This window comes from Nematolebias whitei, chromosome 12 (genome assembly GCF_014905685.2).
Source record: "Nematolebias whitei isolate Nwh7 chromosome 12, NemWhi1, whole genome shotgun sequence".
NCBI classification, from domain to species: Eukaryota; Metazoa; Chordata; class Actinopteri; order Cyprinodontiformes; family Rivulidae; genus Nematolebias; species Nematolebias whitei.
Window position 1 is genome coordinate 49,546,973 of NC_056509.1, and position 17,474 is coordinate 49,564,446.

Sequence of the window (17,474 nt, forward strand, 5' to 3'; positions counted from 1 at the left end):
TGATTGATTGATTGATTGATTGATTAAACAACATTAAGTTTGGATGTCAGGCATTAAATATTTTTTATTGGATTCCACGAAAAATGAAGATTAATTTTGGAAAACACTCAGCTGGACTCGCTCATCAGGGTGATTTATTAGAATAAAAAGCGGAACAATTATTAGTAGTTTCTGGCTGGTTTGTGCTCAATTTTCAGAAGATTGCGAGTTCAAGGGAAAACAGGAAAACTTTATGAGCAGAACCAAAATGGGTAAATGCAAACTCCAGCTAAAGTGGCTGAAAAATGAGGAATTAAGGTGGTTTTCACACCTGATAGTCCGGTAGACTCTGTTCGGTTGGGGACCAATATTCATGACCTTTTGTTACATTTGAGCTGGTGCGTTTGCATTCACACTGCACTGTGCAGTCGAGTCAACCTGTTGAACCAACCTGTTCCCCCACTCGCCTGTGGGGGCGCTGCACCAAGAACTACTGAAATAAACAACACAAAAACCTCTGAAGACACGTCTTCTTCTTCTTCTGGAAATAAAAATAAAAACGGAGTGGCATCAAGTTTTAGCAGTTTTAGGAGTTATATTTTGTCATTTTTCAACAATGGACTCAGCATGAGCAGAAGATGAGACAGAAGACCATGGAGAATATTGTTTTTCACACAAGGCAGCTGACGGCTCCATATGAGGTCAGAGAAATGTGTGTTTGTCCTGCATTGTACTCCACTTCCTGCTTGAGGAGCGGGGCCCAGTCTGTTTACATTCACACTGTACTGGAACCGCGCTGGAGTTTTCTTCTACCGGACCGAGACCTAGGTTTTAGCCCGGGCCAGAGTTCGCCTTTTTGTTCCGTGACAGAGTTTGATGGCGCGTTCACACCTCCCCAAACGAACCGGACTTTCTAGGCTAACGAGCTAGAGTTCGATTAAAGTGGACTTAACAGGGCTGGTGTGAATGCACCCTAAGAGCACGGCTGCAACCTGTGGGCCATCATACTGGTGAAGGATTTTGCAAGATGTAAAATCCTAAGAGGTCGACGTGGAAAAGTCATGTGAGCCGTTGTGTCGCCGCGGGAGCATGCACTGCCTGTTTTAAGTGTCTGTCTTAGTTTGATTTGTTGTTGTTTCTGCTCCTTTAGTTCTTGAATTAAACTTTAACACTAAAAGATTGTTTGTATGCCCAAAATTATATTAAAGATGTGTGTCACTTTATTTTATTTTGTCAGTCAGGTCCATATGACCTGACTGAACATTGTTGGATTTTATACCTGGATTACTGAGCATGGACTTTGGTGTTTTGAACCAGTTTGACTTGACTGTCAACGAGGGACAGGGCAAGCACCGGAGGAGGGGGTGTGCCCCAGAGGCCATCTTAGCACCAACAGAACAGGTTTTTTTTTTTTCACTTTGGAGTAAGCTGTTGAAGGAGAATCAGTTTTGTTTGATGTTTTCTCAAACTGATGAAGCCTTCCGGATGGAGGGCAAGACGTCTCAGCACAAAACAAACAAACAAACAAAAAAAACGTCCAGATGACCTGACTGAACATTGTTGGGTTTATTTATTTATTGTTCTTCTTTCGGCTGCTCCTTTCTTCAGGGGTTGCCACAGCGAGCTAATGCCCCTTTTCAACTAATACCTTTAATACCGGTACAGCATGGTTCGGCTCGGTACGGTATACATTGTGTTTCCATTATACTTTCAGTACTGATTCTTGTGGGCGGGTTCAAATTAACGTCTACGGTGGTGGTAAGACCTTGAAACAGGTTTCAGTACAGGGTGAGAATTTATTTTAAAGTTTCTGTTAAATAAAAAGAATATAAATTATTAAAATTATCAAATTAAACTAACTAAACTATATATATATATATATATATATATATATATATATATATATATATATACACACACAGTGCCTTGCGAAAGTATTCGTCCCCTTGAACTTTTCAACCTTTTGCCACATTTCAGGCTTCAAACATAAAGATATAAAATTTTAATTTCTTGTGAAGAATCAACAACAAGTGGGACACAATCTTGAAGTGGAATGAAATTTATTGGATGTGTCAAACTTTTTTAACAAATAAAAAAACTGAAAAGTTGGGCGTGCGATATTATTGGGCCCCTTGCGTTAATACTCTGTAGCTCCGCCTCTTGCTGCAGTTCCAGCTGCAAGCCTCTTGGGGTTTGTCTCCATCAGGTTTGAACATGGAGACACTGAAGTTCTGCCCATTCTTCCTGCAGAACAGCTGGAGCTTAGTGAGGTTGGATGGAGAGCGTTTGTGAAGAGCAGTCTTCGGCTCTTTCCACAGATTCTGGATTGGATTCAGGTCTGGACTTTGACTTGGCCATTCCAACACCTGGATATGTTTATTTGTGAACCATTCCATTGTAGATGTGTCTTTATGTTTTGGATCATTGTCTTGTTGGAAGATAAATCTCCGTCCCAGTCTCAGGTCTCTTGCAGACTCAAACAGGTTTTCTTCCAGAATGGTCCTGTATTTGGCTCCATCCATCTTCCCATCAATTCTGACCATCTTCCCTGTCCCTGCTGACAAAAAGCAGGCCCAAACCATGATGCTGTGTTCTATGAAATTATCTTTAACAAGATAGATACAGGTTCAGGGAAAGGTCGGAGCAATGAATAAAAACTCTCAGGCTGTATTCTGCTAGAATAAGAAGTGTCATTTATTAAACCGCCACAGATACAGCAAAGCAACGTACATTCAGTACAAATCAAGCATTGATGTAAAGACCCCTCACCGTGACACCAGACCGAGGAAGCCGTTTTCAGTCCGAGTAGAAAGGTAACATCAATTAAGCTGGGCATCGGATCCAGAATCCACAGCAGACTTCAACTCTTTTCCTGAGTGTTACACTTTTATACTCTCTACATCACATGGGAATATCTCCCCGTAAAGACAACATGCCCACCTGGATTTTAGAGTCTGTGAAAAACCCTTGAGATGTCATGAGAACGTGAGAAGCTTAAAAAAAAAATCTAGATAACGAGGGAGCGTGAGAAGCTAGGGTGAGAGAACCTCCAGATAGCGTGCAGGAGGAGGCGGGCCGGGCCTCCTCCTCAGGCCTCTGGGTAACTCACAACAACATGCAAAAAACAAAAAGCACTTTATATCACAATATAACAAGATTAAATAGTCAGAAAAACAACCTTTAATTAAACTCTCAACTCATGCTGCCACCACCATGTTTGACAGTGGGGATGGTGTGTTCAGGGTGATGAGCTGTGTTGCTTTTACTCCAAACATATCGTTTTGCATTGTGTCCAAACAGTTGGATTTTGGTTTCATGTGACCAGAGCACCTTCTTCCACATGTTTGGTGTCTCCCAGGTGCTTGTGACAAACTTTAAACAACACTTTTTATGGATATCTTTGAGAAATGGCTTTCTTCTTGCCACTCTTCCATAAAGGCCAGATTTGTGCAGTGTACGACTGATTGTTGTCCTATGGACAGACTCTCCCACCTCAGCTGTAGATCTCTGCAGTTCATCCAGAGTGATCATGGGCCTCTTGGCTGCATCTCTGATCAGTCTTCTCCTTGTTCCAGATGAAAGTTTAGAGGGACGGCCGGGTCTTGGTAGATTTGCAGTGGTCTCATACTCCTTCCATTTCAAGATGATTGCTTGCACAGTGCTCCTTGGGATGTTTAAAGCTTGGGAAATCTTTTTGTATCCAAATCCAGCTTTAAACTTCTCCACAACAGTATCTCGGACCTGCCTAGTGTGTTCCTTGGTCTTCATGATGCTCTCTGCACTTTGACCAGAACCCTGAGACTATCACATAGCAGGTGCATTTATACGGAGACTTGATTACACACAGGTGGATTCTATTTATCATCATCAGTCATTTGGGACAACATTGGATCATCCATAGATCCTTACTGAACTTCTGGACTGAGTTTGCTCCAATAATACTGCACGCCCCACTTTTCAGTTTTTATTTGTTAAAGTTTGACACATCCAATAAATTTCATTCCACTTCACGATTGTGTCCCACTTGTTGTTGATTCTTCACAAAAAATTCAAATGTTATATCTTTATGTTTGAAGCCTGAAATGTGGCAAAAGGTTGAAAAGTTCAAGGGGGCCGAATACTTTCGCAAGGCACTGTATATAGGAGGAGGAAGCAAGATGGTGCCGGTTTGTAGGGCTTGCCGTACATTGCTCTCTGCTTTGATTTTGTTTTTATTTGTTTTATAGTGTGTTTTGCAGTTTGTCGACGCATATATGATAGTCGGGCACTTTTGGAGCTCCGTACATTTGTAAAATTGCCTGCGGAGCTTCTTCACAGTGGTCGGGACTCTCCCTCCGGTCCTGTCTGGGATACCAGCCTTCCTGCTTAGTGATCCTGGCCCATCTCCCCGGAGGAGACGCCGCAGACGTCAGGGAAAGCACGCTGGAGTTTTGGTGAAAATGAGGCACCGTGTGGATTATTCTGTCAAGGATGCTGGGGCTCTTTCTGGATGTGGATCTGATCCTTGCCTGCTGTTGGCCAGCTACCCATGCGCCCTGACATGTAAACAACAGGAGTTGTCTACTGGCATGGCACACGACCCAACCTGGAGGTGCTTATGTTCAAAATCTTTGGCCGCTGGCGCGTGCTCCCTCCACCGCTACTGGGTCCACTTTGGGCTGTATCAGGATGTGTTTGGTCAATGCAACATCCGTTATCAACAAAACTTTTATCCTCAGGGACTACTTTCAAGAGCACGATTTGGACTTTCTCTACATCACAGAGACTTGAATGTCTCCTGGTGAGTCCAGCGCCTTGACGGAATTATTACCCCTGGACTTTCTGTATTTTAACGCCCCGCGGCCATCAGGCTGGCATGGTGGTGGATTATTAACAATGTTCAAATCAAATCAGGCTGTAAACAACTGCCCATCCCGGTTTCCTGCTCCAGTTTTGAGCTGAGCGTCTTTGAACTCGGCCATTCGCCTTCGACTCTGTGCGCACTTGTTTACCGTCACCCTCGATCCAATGATTTCATAAATAAATTTTCTAAGTTCTTGGCTGAAATCACATCAAAATATGATCATGTATTGATAATTTGGGACTTAAATATTCATGTTTGTTATCAGGAGAAGCCCTTGGTTAAAAACTTTTTAGATTTATTGGACTCATTTACTGTCCATCGTTAGGCTTATGGTCCTTCTTGATCATGTGAGCAGCTGGTTTTGGTTGTCAGCAGCAAACTGGTTGATCAACTCTGAGAAGGTGCTATTTATAAGACTGAGCTGAATGCAGCACCTCAGACTGAGAATGTCTTTCGGATGAAAGACGAAACGTTTCTACATTTTTTTTTTTTTGTTCTTGTTTTGCTTTGTTTTGTTTTTGGATGTCCAGAGGACCTGATTTAACTTTTTTAGATTTTTCTACATTGATTATTGAGCATGCATCAGGATATTTATGCTTTTAGGTGTAAAGGCAGGATTTGACTTCACTTCACTTCACTTCCGGCGAGCTGATAGATGGCAGCTCCCTCCGGCTTCTCTGCAGTCTTTTATCATCAAACTGACCCTTTTTTTTTTTAACCAGACTAAAGTTGGTCCCCCTTTCAACCGAATTCGGTGTTCAGTGACTCAGAGAGCCGGACGGGACCGTCCGAAAATATATTTTGGTCCAGGACCGGCTGCTCCCACCCCACCGGTCACTCTGAGCGCACCCTGCCGGCCAGGTGACCCCTCGAGCTGGGGAGTCGTCGCACGAAGGTCTGGTGTCTTTTCTCTCTCTCTCTGGACCTCAACGATCTCTCATCTGGACCTTTGTGGTTCTACTTGGTTCCGACAAAAATCACCGGGTGGTATTTCGCTGATTTTCTGCTGGACTGGCCCTCGTGGTGTCTCCATAGGTGTGGTGGAAGTGTACCTGTGACCCTCGAACTGGATCAGAACCGAACCGAGGTGGCTGTGGGGGACTTCGTCTTCAACAGGGCCAGTCTCAGCTTCAGTGAGCAGCCCGTTACTTTTATCGAAGGACTGTCCACCTCCGTGGAATCGCTGTGTTCACCTGGAGGAGTCGCTCCGATGCTTTGAAGCGCCGCCAGACCGGGCCGCCGGACCGGGCCGCCGGACCGGAGCAGAACCGGGCCAGGGACATCTTCAGCCTCTTTGTCTCTCGTGCTGTGGAGCGCCGGAGCCGGACTGGAGCAGAACCGGACCGGACCAGTGTCGACTTCAGCCTCTCCGGTCAGTCTCGTTTTTCACCGGGGGTGCCTCTTGTGCTGTCGGGTGCGGAGGTGACGTGCAGAGAAGCGGAGGAGCAGCGTGGAGGAGCAGCGTGAAGGAGCAGGGCTGCGTGGTGCTCGAGAGAAGTACGGAGTTTGTATCGGAGTTGCTCAGGCCTCCATCCAAACTCACCTGGATAATAATTATTTTTATTACGGATCACGCTGTTGGCCCCTGTTGACCTGAAACGAGCTAGGATCATGCCTTTCACTTCAGGAGGATTTTCTGGCAGCTCGCTCTGCTATTTGCTGCAAATTATCTGTTTCTGTTTCGGCCTGTTTATTCTGGACCCAGCTTCTGTTTCCCATGGGAGCATCCATCCATCTTCACTGGGGGGCCGGAGCCCCCCTCAGCCCAACTCAAACTGCAGTTGGGCCGCCTCGTCGGGTTTGTTTGCCCATTTGAACTGTGACATTTTATGGTCTGAGACTTTTCTGCATCATTCATATTATTGTCACTATTTTCAGTTCTCAGATTATCTGGAGCCACTGAATCTTGTTAATACACCTGGATCTGCCCATCACTGCAACTTTCACTGTTTTTGGTTCTGAATGATCGCGTCTTCATTAATGTTTCAGATGGTTCGATTATGGGGGCTAATTGTCACACTGTTAACTCCTGTAATTACACATCAGTCACAAAAAACTCAAGGAAATGTCTGATAATAATGTTGTTACTGCTCTCAGGGATTCAGCCCAACCCTGGACCCCCCACTAATTACAGCACAACAAATGACTTTAAAAACGCCTCAGGACTTCATTTTCTGCATGTAAACACTCGTAGCCTTCTGAAAAAACTGGATGCTTTGAAAATTCTGGTCAGTTCTTCTGGGGCAGATGTAATCTTGATCTCTGAAACCTGGCTCAACAAATCTGTACTCAATAATGACCTGGCAATCAATGGATTTAACATTACCGCTGTGATTGTCAAAAAGGGGGGGAGGGGTGTCACTGTTTACATCAGAGATTCTTTGGTTGCTAGTCTTGTGTCTTCTAAAACAATTCCAAACCAGTTTAAAGCCTTAGCTGTAGACATCACCTTGAATGGTGGCCATATATTATCTGTAGTCTGCTGTTACTGCCCACCTTCAGCAACACCTGAGGCTCTGTCTGCCCTGATGGAATTTCTTGGTAATTTAAAATTCAAATAGATCCTTTTGGCTGGAGACCTCAACATTGATTGGTGTAAGTCGACCCCCCTCTGTGATAAATTCAAGGAATGTTGCCTGTCTCTCAATCTTACCCAATTGATCGACTCTTGCACTAGATTAAACAAAAACCGTCCTGAAAAATCTTCCATCTTAGACCTGTTTCTAACTAATATGCCTCACAAATTCCTTGGTACAGGTGTATTCGCTGATATTTTGAGTGATCATTGTGTGACAGCTGCTTTGAGAGATATTAAACTTCCACCTTCTAAGCCAGATTAATTCAAAAAAGGGATCTGAAACATTTTTGTGAACAGTCATTCCTCTGGGATCTGTCTCACTTTGACTGGCATCGTATTCTATTAATTGACGACGTGAACTCTGCTTGGAACTATTTTCATAATAGTTTCATTTATTTTGTGAACAAACATGCTCCTTTTCGTCAGTTCAGAATAAAGGGATGAGACAGCCCCTGGTTTACTCCAGAGCTAGCTGACCTCCTGCACAGGAGAGATCATCTTTGGGCCACAGCGAGAAAATATGACTCAGACACTGATTGGTTGAGTTTTCAACAGATGAGGAATAAATGCACAACTGCTGTCAAAGCAGCAAAACGCAACTATTTCTTATCTCAGACCTCCAAAAATCTTTGATTGGATGGATGATTATTAGTTTGGTTTTCTTTTTGGTTGAATGATTAATGTGTTTGCTGACTGAATGGCTGGTTGTTTGGTTTGCTAGTTTCTAATTGTTTGCTTGTCTAGTTGATTGTGGTCTCTCTTATGTTTTCAGTACTTGGCCAGAGAGCTGACCATGGCCAGCCTACCCTTTACCTTCGACTTTGAGAGGAGTGTGGACGACTGGGTCTTCATGTGTTTCTTTGTAGGAAATGACTTCCTGCCTCATCTTCCATCCTTAGAGATCAGGTGAGTTGCTAACTGATTATTTGACCAGGTGATCTGCAGATGGACCCTAAAACTGTGTCACAGATTAAAAACTTTATCGATGAAGGAGCTTTAAATTATAGAAGAAAATAAAACTGCAAAAATGTTGAATGTTTCCAACACAGCTTCTGCCTGAACTTCCAACATTCTTCTCTGAAGCCCACCAGAAATGCAAGTTTAGACAGAGACAGACGTTTATTTTGAAAAGTATCTCAGAGCTTCATTTTGAAACTCCGGGTTCAGTTTTCTTCCCGTTTCCTGCTAACCCTTTGACTTAATTTTCCTGAACATCAAAGGTATGAGTAGAGAGGACATGAAGGATTTTTGTGAGTGGCCATGATGAAGACAGAGAAGGAATAAGAGCATGCTGGGTAATCTAGAAGACCCAGAACCTGATAAGTCACTGGTTACCATGGTGATTGAGGGAAAGGGGCAGCACTTTAGGCAGAAACACTGAGTAAAATGTAAGCCTCAGACAAACAGCCTCTGTGTGAAAACTAGAAATCAGATCAAAGAACTTTTTGGACCAGTGAGCAGCACAAGATTTTGATGGTACCATAAATTCTGTTTGATTGTTCTGCATGATTTGATAGAGGAGATATGACAAGATAAAAGAGACAACTTTGAGCTCTGATATGATGGAAGTCAGTGGGAGTTTGGGTGTGTGATCTCTGAGAAGAAACCATCAATTAATTTCAATTAAATTCAAAAATACTTTATTTATTCCAAAGGGAAATTAAGTGTTGTCGTAGCTCATCATCCTGGTTTCATTCAAAAGTTGTTATAGATGCTAATAGCTGTGGGCAGGAAGGATCTCCTGAAGTGAATCTGAAGAATCTGGCCACAGATACCTATCTGTCTACCCGGATCCAGCTTGCTGTCAGATCCGGCAGGCCTCTTGGTCCTCCTGGGCAGCAGGACTGCTCAGATGCCGGCAGAGGGTGTGGCACATAGGGACATCAGTGACTACAGCTGGCATAGGGATATTGGTGACTGCACCAATATCTGGATCTGTCCGGATTGGCAGACTGAAGGTGCCTGGCGATGATCGCAGTCCTTCCATTGTCACGAGCCGAGTTTCCCACCAGCTCCAGGATCTCGGTGATCAGGCACTGTCGCCAGATGACAGGAATTCATCCATGGCACCTCCTTTTCAACTCATTTGGGATTTGGGGCTGTAGTTGAGGTATTTGAACTTTTGAGATGTTAATCAGCTGCTCCTGGTTGTTAAACATGTTGTTGCCATGGTTACACATCATAACAAATGCCCAAAAGTCAAAAGATTTCAGTAAAAATCCTTCCAGCTGCACAGTATCAGATACCAGAGGAAGTAATCGTCCGAAAAAAGCAATTTACATCCAGAAGAATTCAAGTTTTCAAAAACGATAACTCATAATAGCTGCTAAATCAAAATTCTTCTCTGATATAATTACCTCAAACTCTCACAACCCATGTGTCCTCTTCTCCACCTTAAACTCTGTTCTCCACCTCACTGAACCATCACCTCTGGAAGCCTCGACTGAGCTGTGCGACAACTTCTTACTATTCTTTTTGGAAAAAATTGCGACCACCAGGGCTCTCATTTCCCCTCCAACTCATGACACATCCATCCCACCTCAATCTGTAGCTCATTTTGACCATTTTGAACCCATCACTATCTTCTCTAGAGCAGGTCATGTGCAGCTTGAAACCTTCTGGCTCCCCCTTTGATGTGGTCCCCCCTCGACTACTAAAGGAGGTGTTTCCAACTCTAGGTCCGCCCATTCTTGCTATAGTAAACAGTAGTTTATCCACTGGCGTGGTGCCAAAATTCTTTAAACATGCTGCTGTCCAGCCTCTCCTGAAAAAACCAAACCTTGACCCCTCACTCGTGTCCAACTACCGGCCTGTCTCCAAACTCCCATTTGTTTCTAAAGTACTGGAGAAAATGGTCGAGTCCCAGTTGAAGTGCTTCCTGGAGGATCACGCCATCTTAGAGCTTTTCCAGTCTGGCTTTAAACCTCTGCACAGCACTGAAACTGCCCTGCTGAAGGTCTTTAACAACATCTTCAGATCCACAGATACTGGTGATTCTGTGCTGCTTGTCCTGTTGGATCTCACAGCCGCCTTTGACACCATCGACCATGAGATCCTCATTGCTAGGTTGGAGCAGTGGGTGGGCGTCACAGGATCAGCCCTCAATTGGTTCAGATCTTACCTCACTGACGGATCTTTTTGTGTCTCCATCAAGGATTTTAGTTCCGCAGTGGCAGAGCTTAAATGGGGGGTTCCGCAGGGGTCCATCCTGGGTCCCCTCCTATTCTCTTTATACCTGCTGCCGCTTGGTGCTATTTTCCGGAAACACAACATGCCCTTCCACTTCTATGCCGATGACTGTCAAATTTACTTCCCCCTAAGACACAATGGTACATGCTCTATTCAACCTCTGCTCAACTGCCTGGCAGACATCAGGGACTGGATGGCTTTAAACTTCTTGAGTTTCAATGAAAAGAAGTCTGAAGTCATGTTGTTCCCTCCCAACGACACGATCACAAACCACTGCATCGACCTCTCCGCTCTAACCCTGTCAGAAAATCAAAGAGTCACTAATCTGGGCGTGATAATGGACCCTTCCCTGAAACTTAACAATCATGTAAACATGAATGTTAAATCATGTTTCTTCCAACTGAGGCGGCTGTCTAAACTGAAGCCCATATTGTCCAAAAATAACCTGGAGACAGTAATACATGCATTCATTACATCTAGGCTTGATTACTGCAATTCACTCCTGTTTGGTATCAGTCAGACCTCCATTGCACGACTACAACTGGTCCAGAATGCAGCAGCCCCATTTTTACCCAGTACAGGCAAAAGAGAGCACATTACACCAGTTTTGGCCTCACTGCACTGGTTACCGGTTCACCTTCGAATCCAGTTCAAAATAATGTATGTCTACAAATCACTGAACAGTGTCGCCCCCCCATCTCTCTGATCTGCTACAACCGTATGTCCCACCACGTTCCCTGAGGTCAGCGGACCAGTTGCTCCTCACAGTTCCAGGAACTCGTCTTAAGCGCAGAGGTGACAGGGCCTTCTTTGTAGCAGGACCAAGACTTTGGAACAAGTTACCTCTGCTTATCAGACAGGGCCCCTCCCTCTCGGTTTTCAAGTCCCGTTTAAAAACTCACTACTATTCAGTAGCTTTCAACACCAGATGATCTGTGTTTTGATCCTGTATGCTCCACACTGGTTTGTCGTCATTATCTGCATCGTTTTTTGTCTATATTCTGATTGACCTCATTTTCTATATTGCTTTGTGTGTTACCTGTTGTTCTGTCTGTACAGCACTTTGGTTGGCCTTGTTGCTGTTTTAAGTGCTTTATAAATAAAGTGGTATGGTGTGGTATGGTATAATGAATGTAACGGAGCTACTCCAACATGCAGCCACCCTGAGCGGTGCAATTCTAGAACAGATCAGTCCTGCAGCTTAGAGACACTGGGAGGAAGAAGACAGAAAGACTGAAAACTGAATTGAAAGACTGGAGAAGTTTGTGGAAATAAGACTATTTTGTTTGTAAAAATGTTGAAGTTTGAATAGCACAAAGTTAGTCACATTGATTTTTATGGGAGCATTTTTCCACATTTTTTGTGTGAATTTCCTCTCTGTGGTACCATGGTAATGCTACCAGAGTTTAAAGTTCATTATTCCTGATTGAGATTCGTTTTGATGGATTTCATTTTCCACAGATCTGGGCATAGAAGTGAATGAAAAACTGATAGAACCATCAAAGTCTTTTTCTCATTATTATAATTATTGCAACTCCTTTTAGATGGAGTATATAATGGAACTTTTTACAGACACTAACGCTCATTCTCAGAGTTAGTATTTTGTGATTCATTGTGGTTCAGATATATTAATTTCTACTTTTGGTTCTTTGAATCTAAGCCTTTTTTGCCTTTTGTTTAGATTTGTTTCCATCACTGACTGGCCTTGGTTACGTCCTAAAGGGCACAACATATTTAAGGAGGACACAGACATACCATACCATACCGCTTTATTTATAAAGCACTTAAAATGGCTACAAGGCCAACCAAAGTGCTGTACAGACAGAACAACAAAGCAAAATACAAAATGAGGTAAATCAGAATATAGACAATAAACGATGCAGATAATGACGACAAACCAGTGTGGAGCATACAGGATCAAAACACAGATCATCTGGTGTTGAAAGATACTGAATAGTAGTGAGATTTTAGTGAGACATGAGGGTTCAAACATTCAATTTATTTAAGTTCTTATTCTCTCCATGTTTTTCCGTGAAACTTTCGTTCACTCAGCCGCTTTCTGTGAGGAAAAAGAGAAGATTAGCAACCTTCACTTCCCGTGTCCAACCAAAAACTCCAAAGTATTAACAGAAAGATGGACCTGGTGAGCTGGTCATACAGAACACAAAGGTACAGCAGGGGGCCAAACCTATACAGGGCAATTGAAGTCACTTCTACTACCGGACTAAAACTAGGAAAAAAATCCCCAAAGAGCCTAGATCAAAAGAAAGAAGTGAAAACAGAACAACTGGTCCTAGCAGGCCAAAACCACAACAAAAAAAACTAAGGCTGACAAAAACTACCGTATGTCAAGCTGAGGCCAGCGGCTGCGGCCTACACCATCGTGATGCATCCTGGTGTCGGAATGAGCGAGAGATAAAGGAGAGCGTGAGCTCCCGAATACCATCCTATTTATAGGCAGGCGGAAAACGCCACAGCTCAAAACAACCAAATATTAATTACAAAAGATATATAATTAACCAAACCCCCAAAATATATTCAAGGGACAAAAAAGCATTTAACTAAAATTTATAAACAAAAACACTCTAGAAAATGGCAAAAATAATAATAATGTGCCCCAAAGCACATAACAGCCTCTATATCCAATGAAAAAAAAAAAAGAAATTATTCTTCATTTAGATTTTTTTTAAATCTTTGTGTTCATTTTATCAGCGGTTGGTATTCTACTATTATATTTTATCATAGCTACCGGAAGTAGCTGTGAATGTACTTGGACATGTGTTGGTATCTGTTAGTCCCCAGGTGAATTATAATTAGGAGCTTTAATGCTTATTTTATTGCTAGCAAAACAGCTGTGGTCACCTTCAGTTATTTTTATATAAATACAGTCTAACTGTTCGGATTGAAGGCAATTTTTAAATTTAAATGAGTTTGAAATCGGGGAGTGGTGGCGCAGAGGTTAGAGATGGTAGACCTGTGATCGGAAGATCGCCGGTTCAAGCCCCGGTACCGACAACATCAAAAATCAATCAACTTTTATTTATACAGGTAAATCCCATTGAGCCTCGAGGACTCATTTACAAGAGAGACCTGATTTCAACAAAGAAAGATGACAACAATGGACAACAGCAACAACCATAAACAATTATAAAAAGTCATACTACAGGTTTTTTATTTTTTTATTTTTTTTATTTTTATTTTTTACAAATAGGATGGCTAAAAGGAAAAAGGTAACAAAAAAACAGCTAGATTCTAAGGCGAATGTGGAAAACTAAAAACAGGAACATGTCTGCATTGGTCCCTGCCAGGAGTCCAACAGATTCTAAAAATGTGGGTGGGGTAGGTATAGCACCCACACCTGCCCCCACTCTGGGCCCTTGAGCAAGGCCCTTAACCCCCACCATCTACTCCTCCGGGTGTCCTAGATAGCAGCTCTCTGCTCCACACAGAGGCTGTGGTTGCGTCAGGAAGGGCATCCGGCGTAAAAATACCTGCCAAGTCTTCGTGCGACTTAGTTCGCTGTGGCGACCCCTAACGCAGGGAGCAGCCAAAAGAGAAAAAAAAAAAGAGAGTTAGAAATCAGACGAAGCAGCTAATTTATCAACAGCTACTTTAAAACAGTGGAAGTTGGTTTTCTGTCCAACATAAATACAGTGGGGGAAAAGTATTTAGTCAGCCACTGATTGTGCAAGTTCTCCTACTGAGAAAGATGAGAGAGTTCTGTAAGTTTCATCATGGGTATACTTCAACTGAGACCAAGTTAAGAAAAAAAATCCAGGAAATCACATTGTAGGATTTTTAAATAATTTATTTGTAAATTATGGTGGAAAATAAGTATTTGGTCAATAACAAAAGTTAGACTCAGTACTTTGTAACATAACCTTTGTTGGCAATGACAAGTCAAATATTTCCTGTAAGTTTTCACCAGGTTTGCACACACTGTAGCTGCTATTTTGGCCCATTCCTTCTTGCAGATCTCCTCTAGAGCAGTGATCTTTTGGGGCTGTCGCTGGGCAACACGGACTTTCAACTCCTTCCACAAATTTTCTATGAGGTTGAGGTCTGGAGACTGGCTGGGCCACTCCAGGACCTTGAAATGCTTTTTATGGAGCCACTCTTTCGTTGCCTGAGCTGTGTGTTTGGGATCAATGCCATGCTGGAAGACCCATCCATGTTCTATCTTCATTGCTGTCACTGATGGAAGGAGGTTTGGGCTTAAAATCTCATGATACATGGCCTTGTTCATTCTTCCTTTAACACTGATCAGTCGTCCTGCCCCCTTTGCACAAAAACAGCCCCAAAGCATGATGTTTCCACCCCTATGCTTCACAGTAGGGATGGTGTTCTTGGGATGACACTCGGCATTCTTCTTCCTCCAAGCATGGCGAGTTGATTTTTTTACCAAAAAGTTCTATTTTGGTTTCATCTGACCTCATGATATTCTCCCAATCCTTTTCTGGATCATCCATATGCTCTCTGGCAAACTTCAGATGGGCCTGGACATGCAGGGGGACATGCCTAGCACTGCAGGATTTGAGTCCCTCTCTGTGTAGTGTATAGCCTTTGTTACTTTGGTCCCAGCTCTCTGCAGGTCATTCATCAGGTCCCTCCGTGTAGTTCTGAGATTTTTGCACACCGTCCTCATGATCATTTTGACCCCACGGGATGAGATCTTGCGTGTGGCCCCAGATCGAGGGAGATTATCAATGGTCTTGTATGTCTTCCATTTTCATACAATTGCTCCCACACTTGATTTATTCACAGCAACCTGCTGCCTATTGTAGATTCACTCTTCCCAGCCTGGTACAGGTCTGCAGTTTTCTTCCTGGTGTCCTTCGACAGCTCTTTGGTCTTGGCCATGGTTGAGTTTGTAGTCTGACTGTTTGAGACTGTGGACAGGTGTATTTTATACAAATAACGAGGTCAAATTGGTCCATTAATACAGGTAATACGTGGAGGACAGAAGAGCTTTTTAACAAAGTTGTTACAGGTCCGTGAGAGCCAGAAATCTTGCATGTTTGTTATTGAACAAATACTTATTTTCCACCATAATTTACAAATAAATTCTTTAAAAATCTTACAATGTGATTTCCTGGATTTTTTTCTTAATTTTGTCTCTCATAGTTGAAGTGCACCTGTGATGAAAAATACAGACCTCTCATATTTCTCAGCAGGAGAACTTGCATAATCAGTGGCTGACTAAATACTTTTTTGCCCCACTGTATTTGAGACAGAAGTCTAAAGGTTTTTGGCATTTCACGTCCTGTAAAGATGAAGCAGTTAGAGGCATATTTGAAGATTATGTTGTAGTTAATCAGATAATCCTTGGAGCTTGTCTCTGATCCTCTCAATGAACGCTGACATTTTAATCAGAACCTTTTACAATTAGCATTTTAAATCACTGCTCGCTTTAGGGTCCTGATGAGGTTTCAGCTGATTTCTATTCAAGTTAATTTTTCTGTGAATATACTGGAATTTTTTTACGGCTCATGGTTGTTTTTTGTTCCAGAGAGGGAGCTATAGATCGACTGGTCGGCATCTACAAAGATGTTGTTCATAAAACTGGAGTGAGTATCTTCAGTTCTCTGTTTGATCCAGGAAAGACCTTCTCCTTACATGTGAGGTGTTTGTCTGCAGGGCTACCTGACGCAGAACGGCTTCGTGAACCTTGAGCGAGTCGAGATGATCATGCAGGCTGTGGGCGTTGCTGAGGATAACATTTTCAAGAAACGCAAAGAGGATGATGTAAGAGTTTGCTGTCTTCCTCTTGTCGTTCAGTTTGAGCTTTATAAACTCAGGTTTGTTTAAAGTGCCATGTTTCATCTTGCAGGAAAACTTTAAGAGGAGAAACAAAGAAAAACGAAAGAGGATGAAGGTGAGTCCAGCAGAGGACTGAATCTGAAACAGTTTACTGGACTTCAGTTCTGGTTTTAAGGTGATATGATAGTGGGATTTTTCTTTTGAAAAGTGTTCCAGTTTAGGGACAAGATGGCGGCTGCATGTTAGGTTGCGTTTAGCTGGGCTCCCACCATTACTAACTCAAAGCTGCCTTCCGGGAGGATATTCTCGCTGCCTCTGTGTTGGATGCTCCAGGAATCGACGGTGTCGTATAACTGACTCAGCAGAGCTGCAAAATGACATCAAAAGTAAAGAAATTTAAGACTACGGGTTCTGCGACTGCTGGGCCTGACACTGCATCGAGTCACAGTGCTTCTAGAACCAGGGATTCAGCTCCGCCCTCACCAGACACCAGAGAGTCTGATGGGTCACCCCTGAAGGTTGGCCCTGAAGTCGGACATTCTGGCTTCAATAAAAATGAAAATTTTGGCGATAATTAGAGATTTAACTGTGCATAAGCAATTTTTTTCCAAGATTTTTGACAGTAGGGCAGCTTGGAGATGGGCCTAAAATTCCCCAACACAGTGGGATCGAGTCCAGGTTTCTTTATCAGGGGCTGCACCACAGCGTGTCTAAAATTAGCAGGGACTACTCCAGATAACAAACTGCTGTTAAAAAGGGCAAGAACCAAATATGCAGACGATATGGCCCTGGTAGCTCTCACAAATGGCTCTGATGCTCTTCCCCAGTACCGTGTTTTTTGTGACAATTTCCTGGAACTGAATGTCACAGAGACCAAAGAGTTGTGCTGTGGGGACAGAGTTAAAGACACCAGATCATTTATCTTTCAGCCACTCAGCATCCTGAGCCAGCAGGTAGAACAGGTATTCTTTTAGATACTTTGGGACATAAATTGACATCCATCCAGCTTTTTTAAAAAGCACAGACACATCTCCACCAGCTGAAGAAACTGATTCCTTTAATATCAACAAGGACATTTTAACACTGCAGTGTTTCTTCTACCGTTATCCAAGGAGGGCACTGAGC

At 43.0% G+C, this 17,474-nt stretch overlaps 1 protein-coding gene across 1 annotated transcript in view; it reads left to right on the forward strand.

Moving 5' to 3' along the window:
* Positions 1 to 17,474, forward strand: part of xrn2 (5'-3' exoribonuclease 2) — a gene marked incomplete in the record, with an annotated part of 147,199 nt that overhangs the window by 44,696 nt on the left and 85,029 nt on the right. The window contains 4 exon segments of the mRNA XM_037686039.1: positions 8,173 to 8,306; positions 16,099 to 16,156; positions 16,227 to 16,334; positions 16,420 to 16,464. Coding sequence (XP_037541967.1) covers positions 8,173 to 8,306; positions 16,099 to 16,156; positions 16,227 to 16,334; positions 16,420 to 16,464 — 345 coding nt within the window.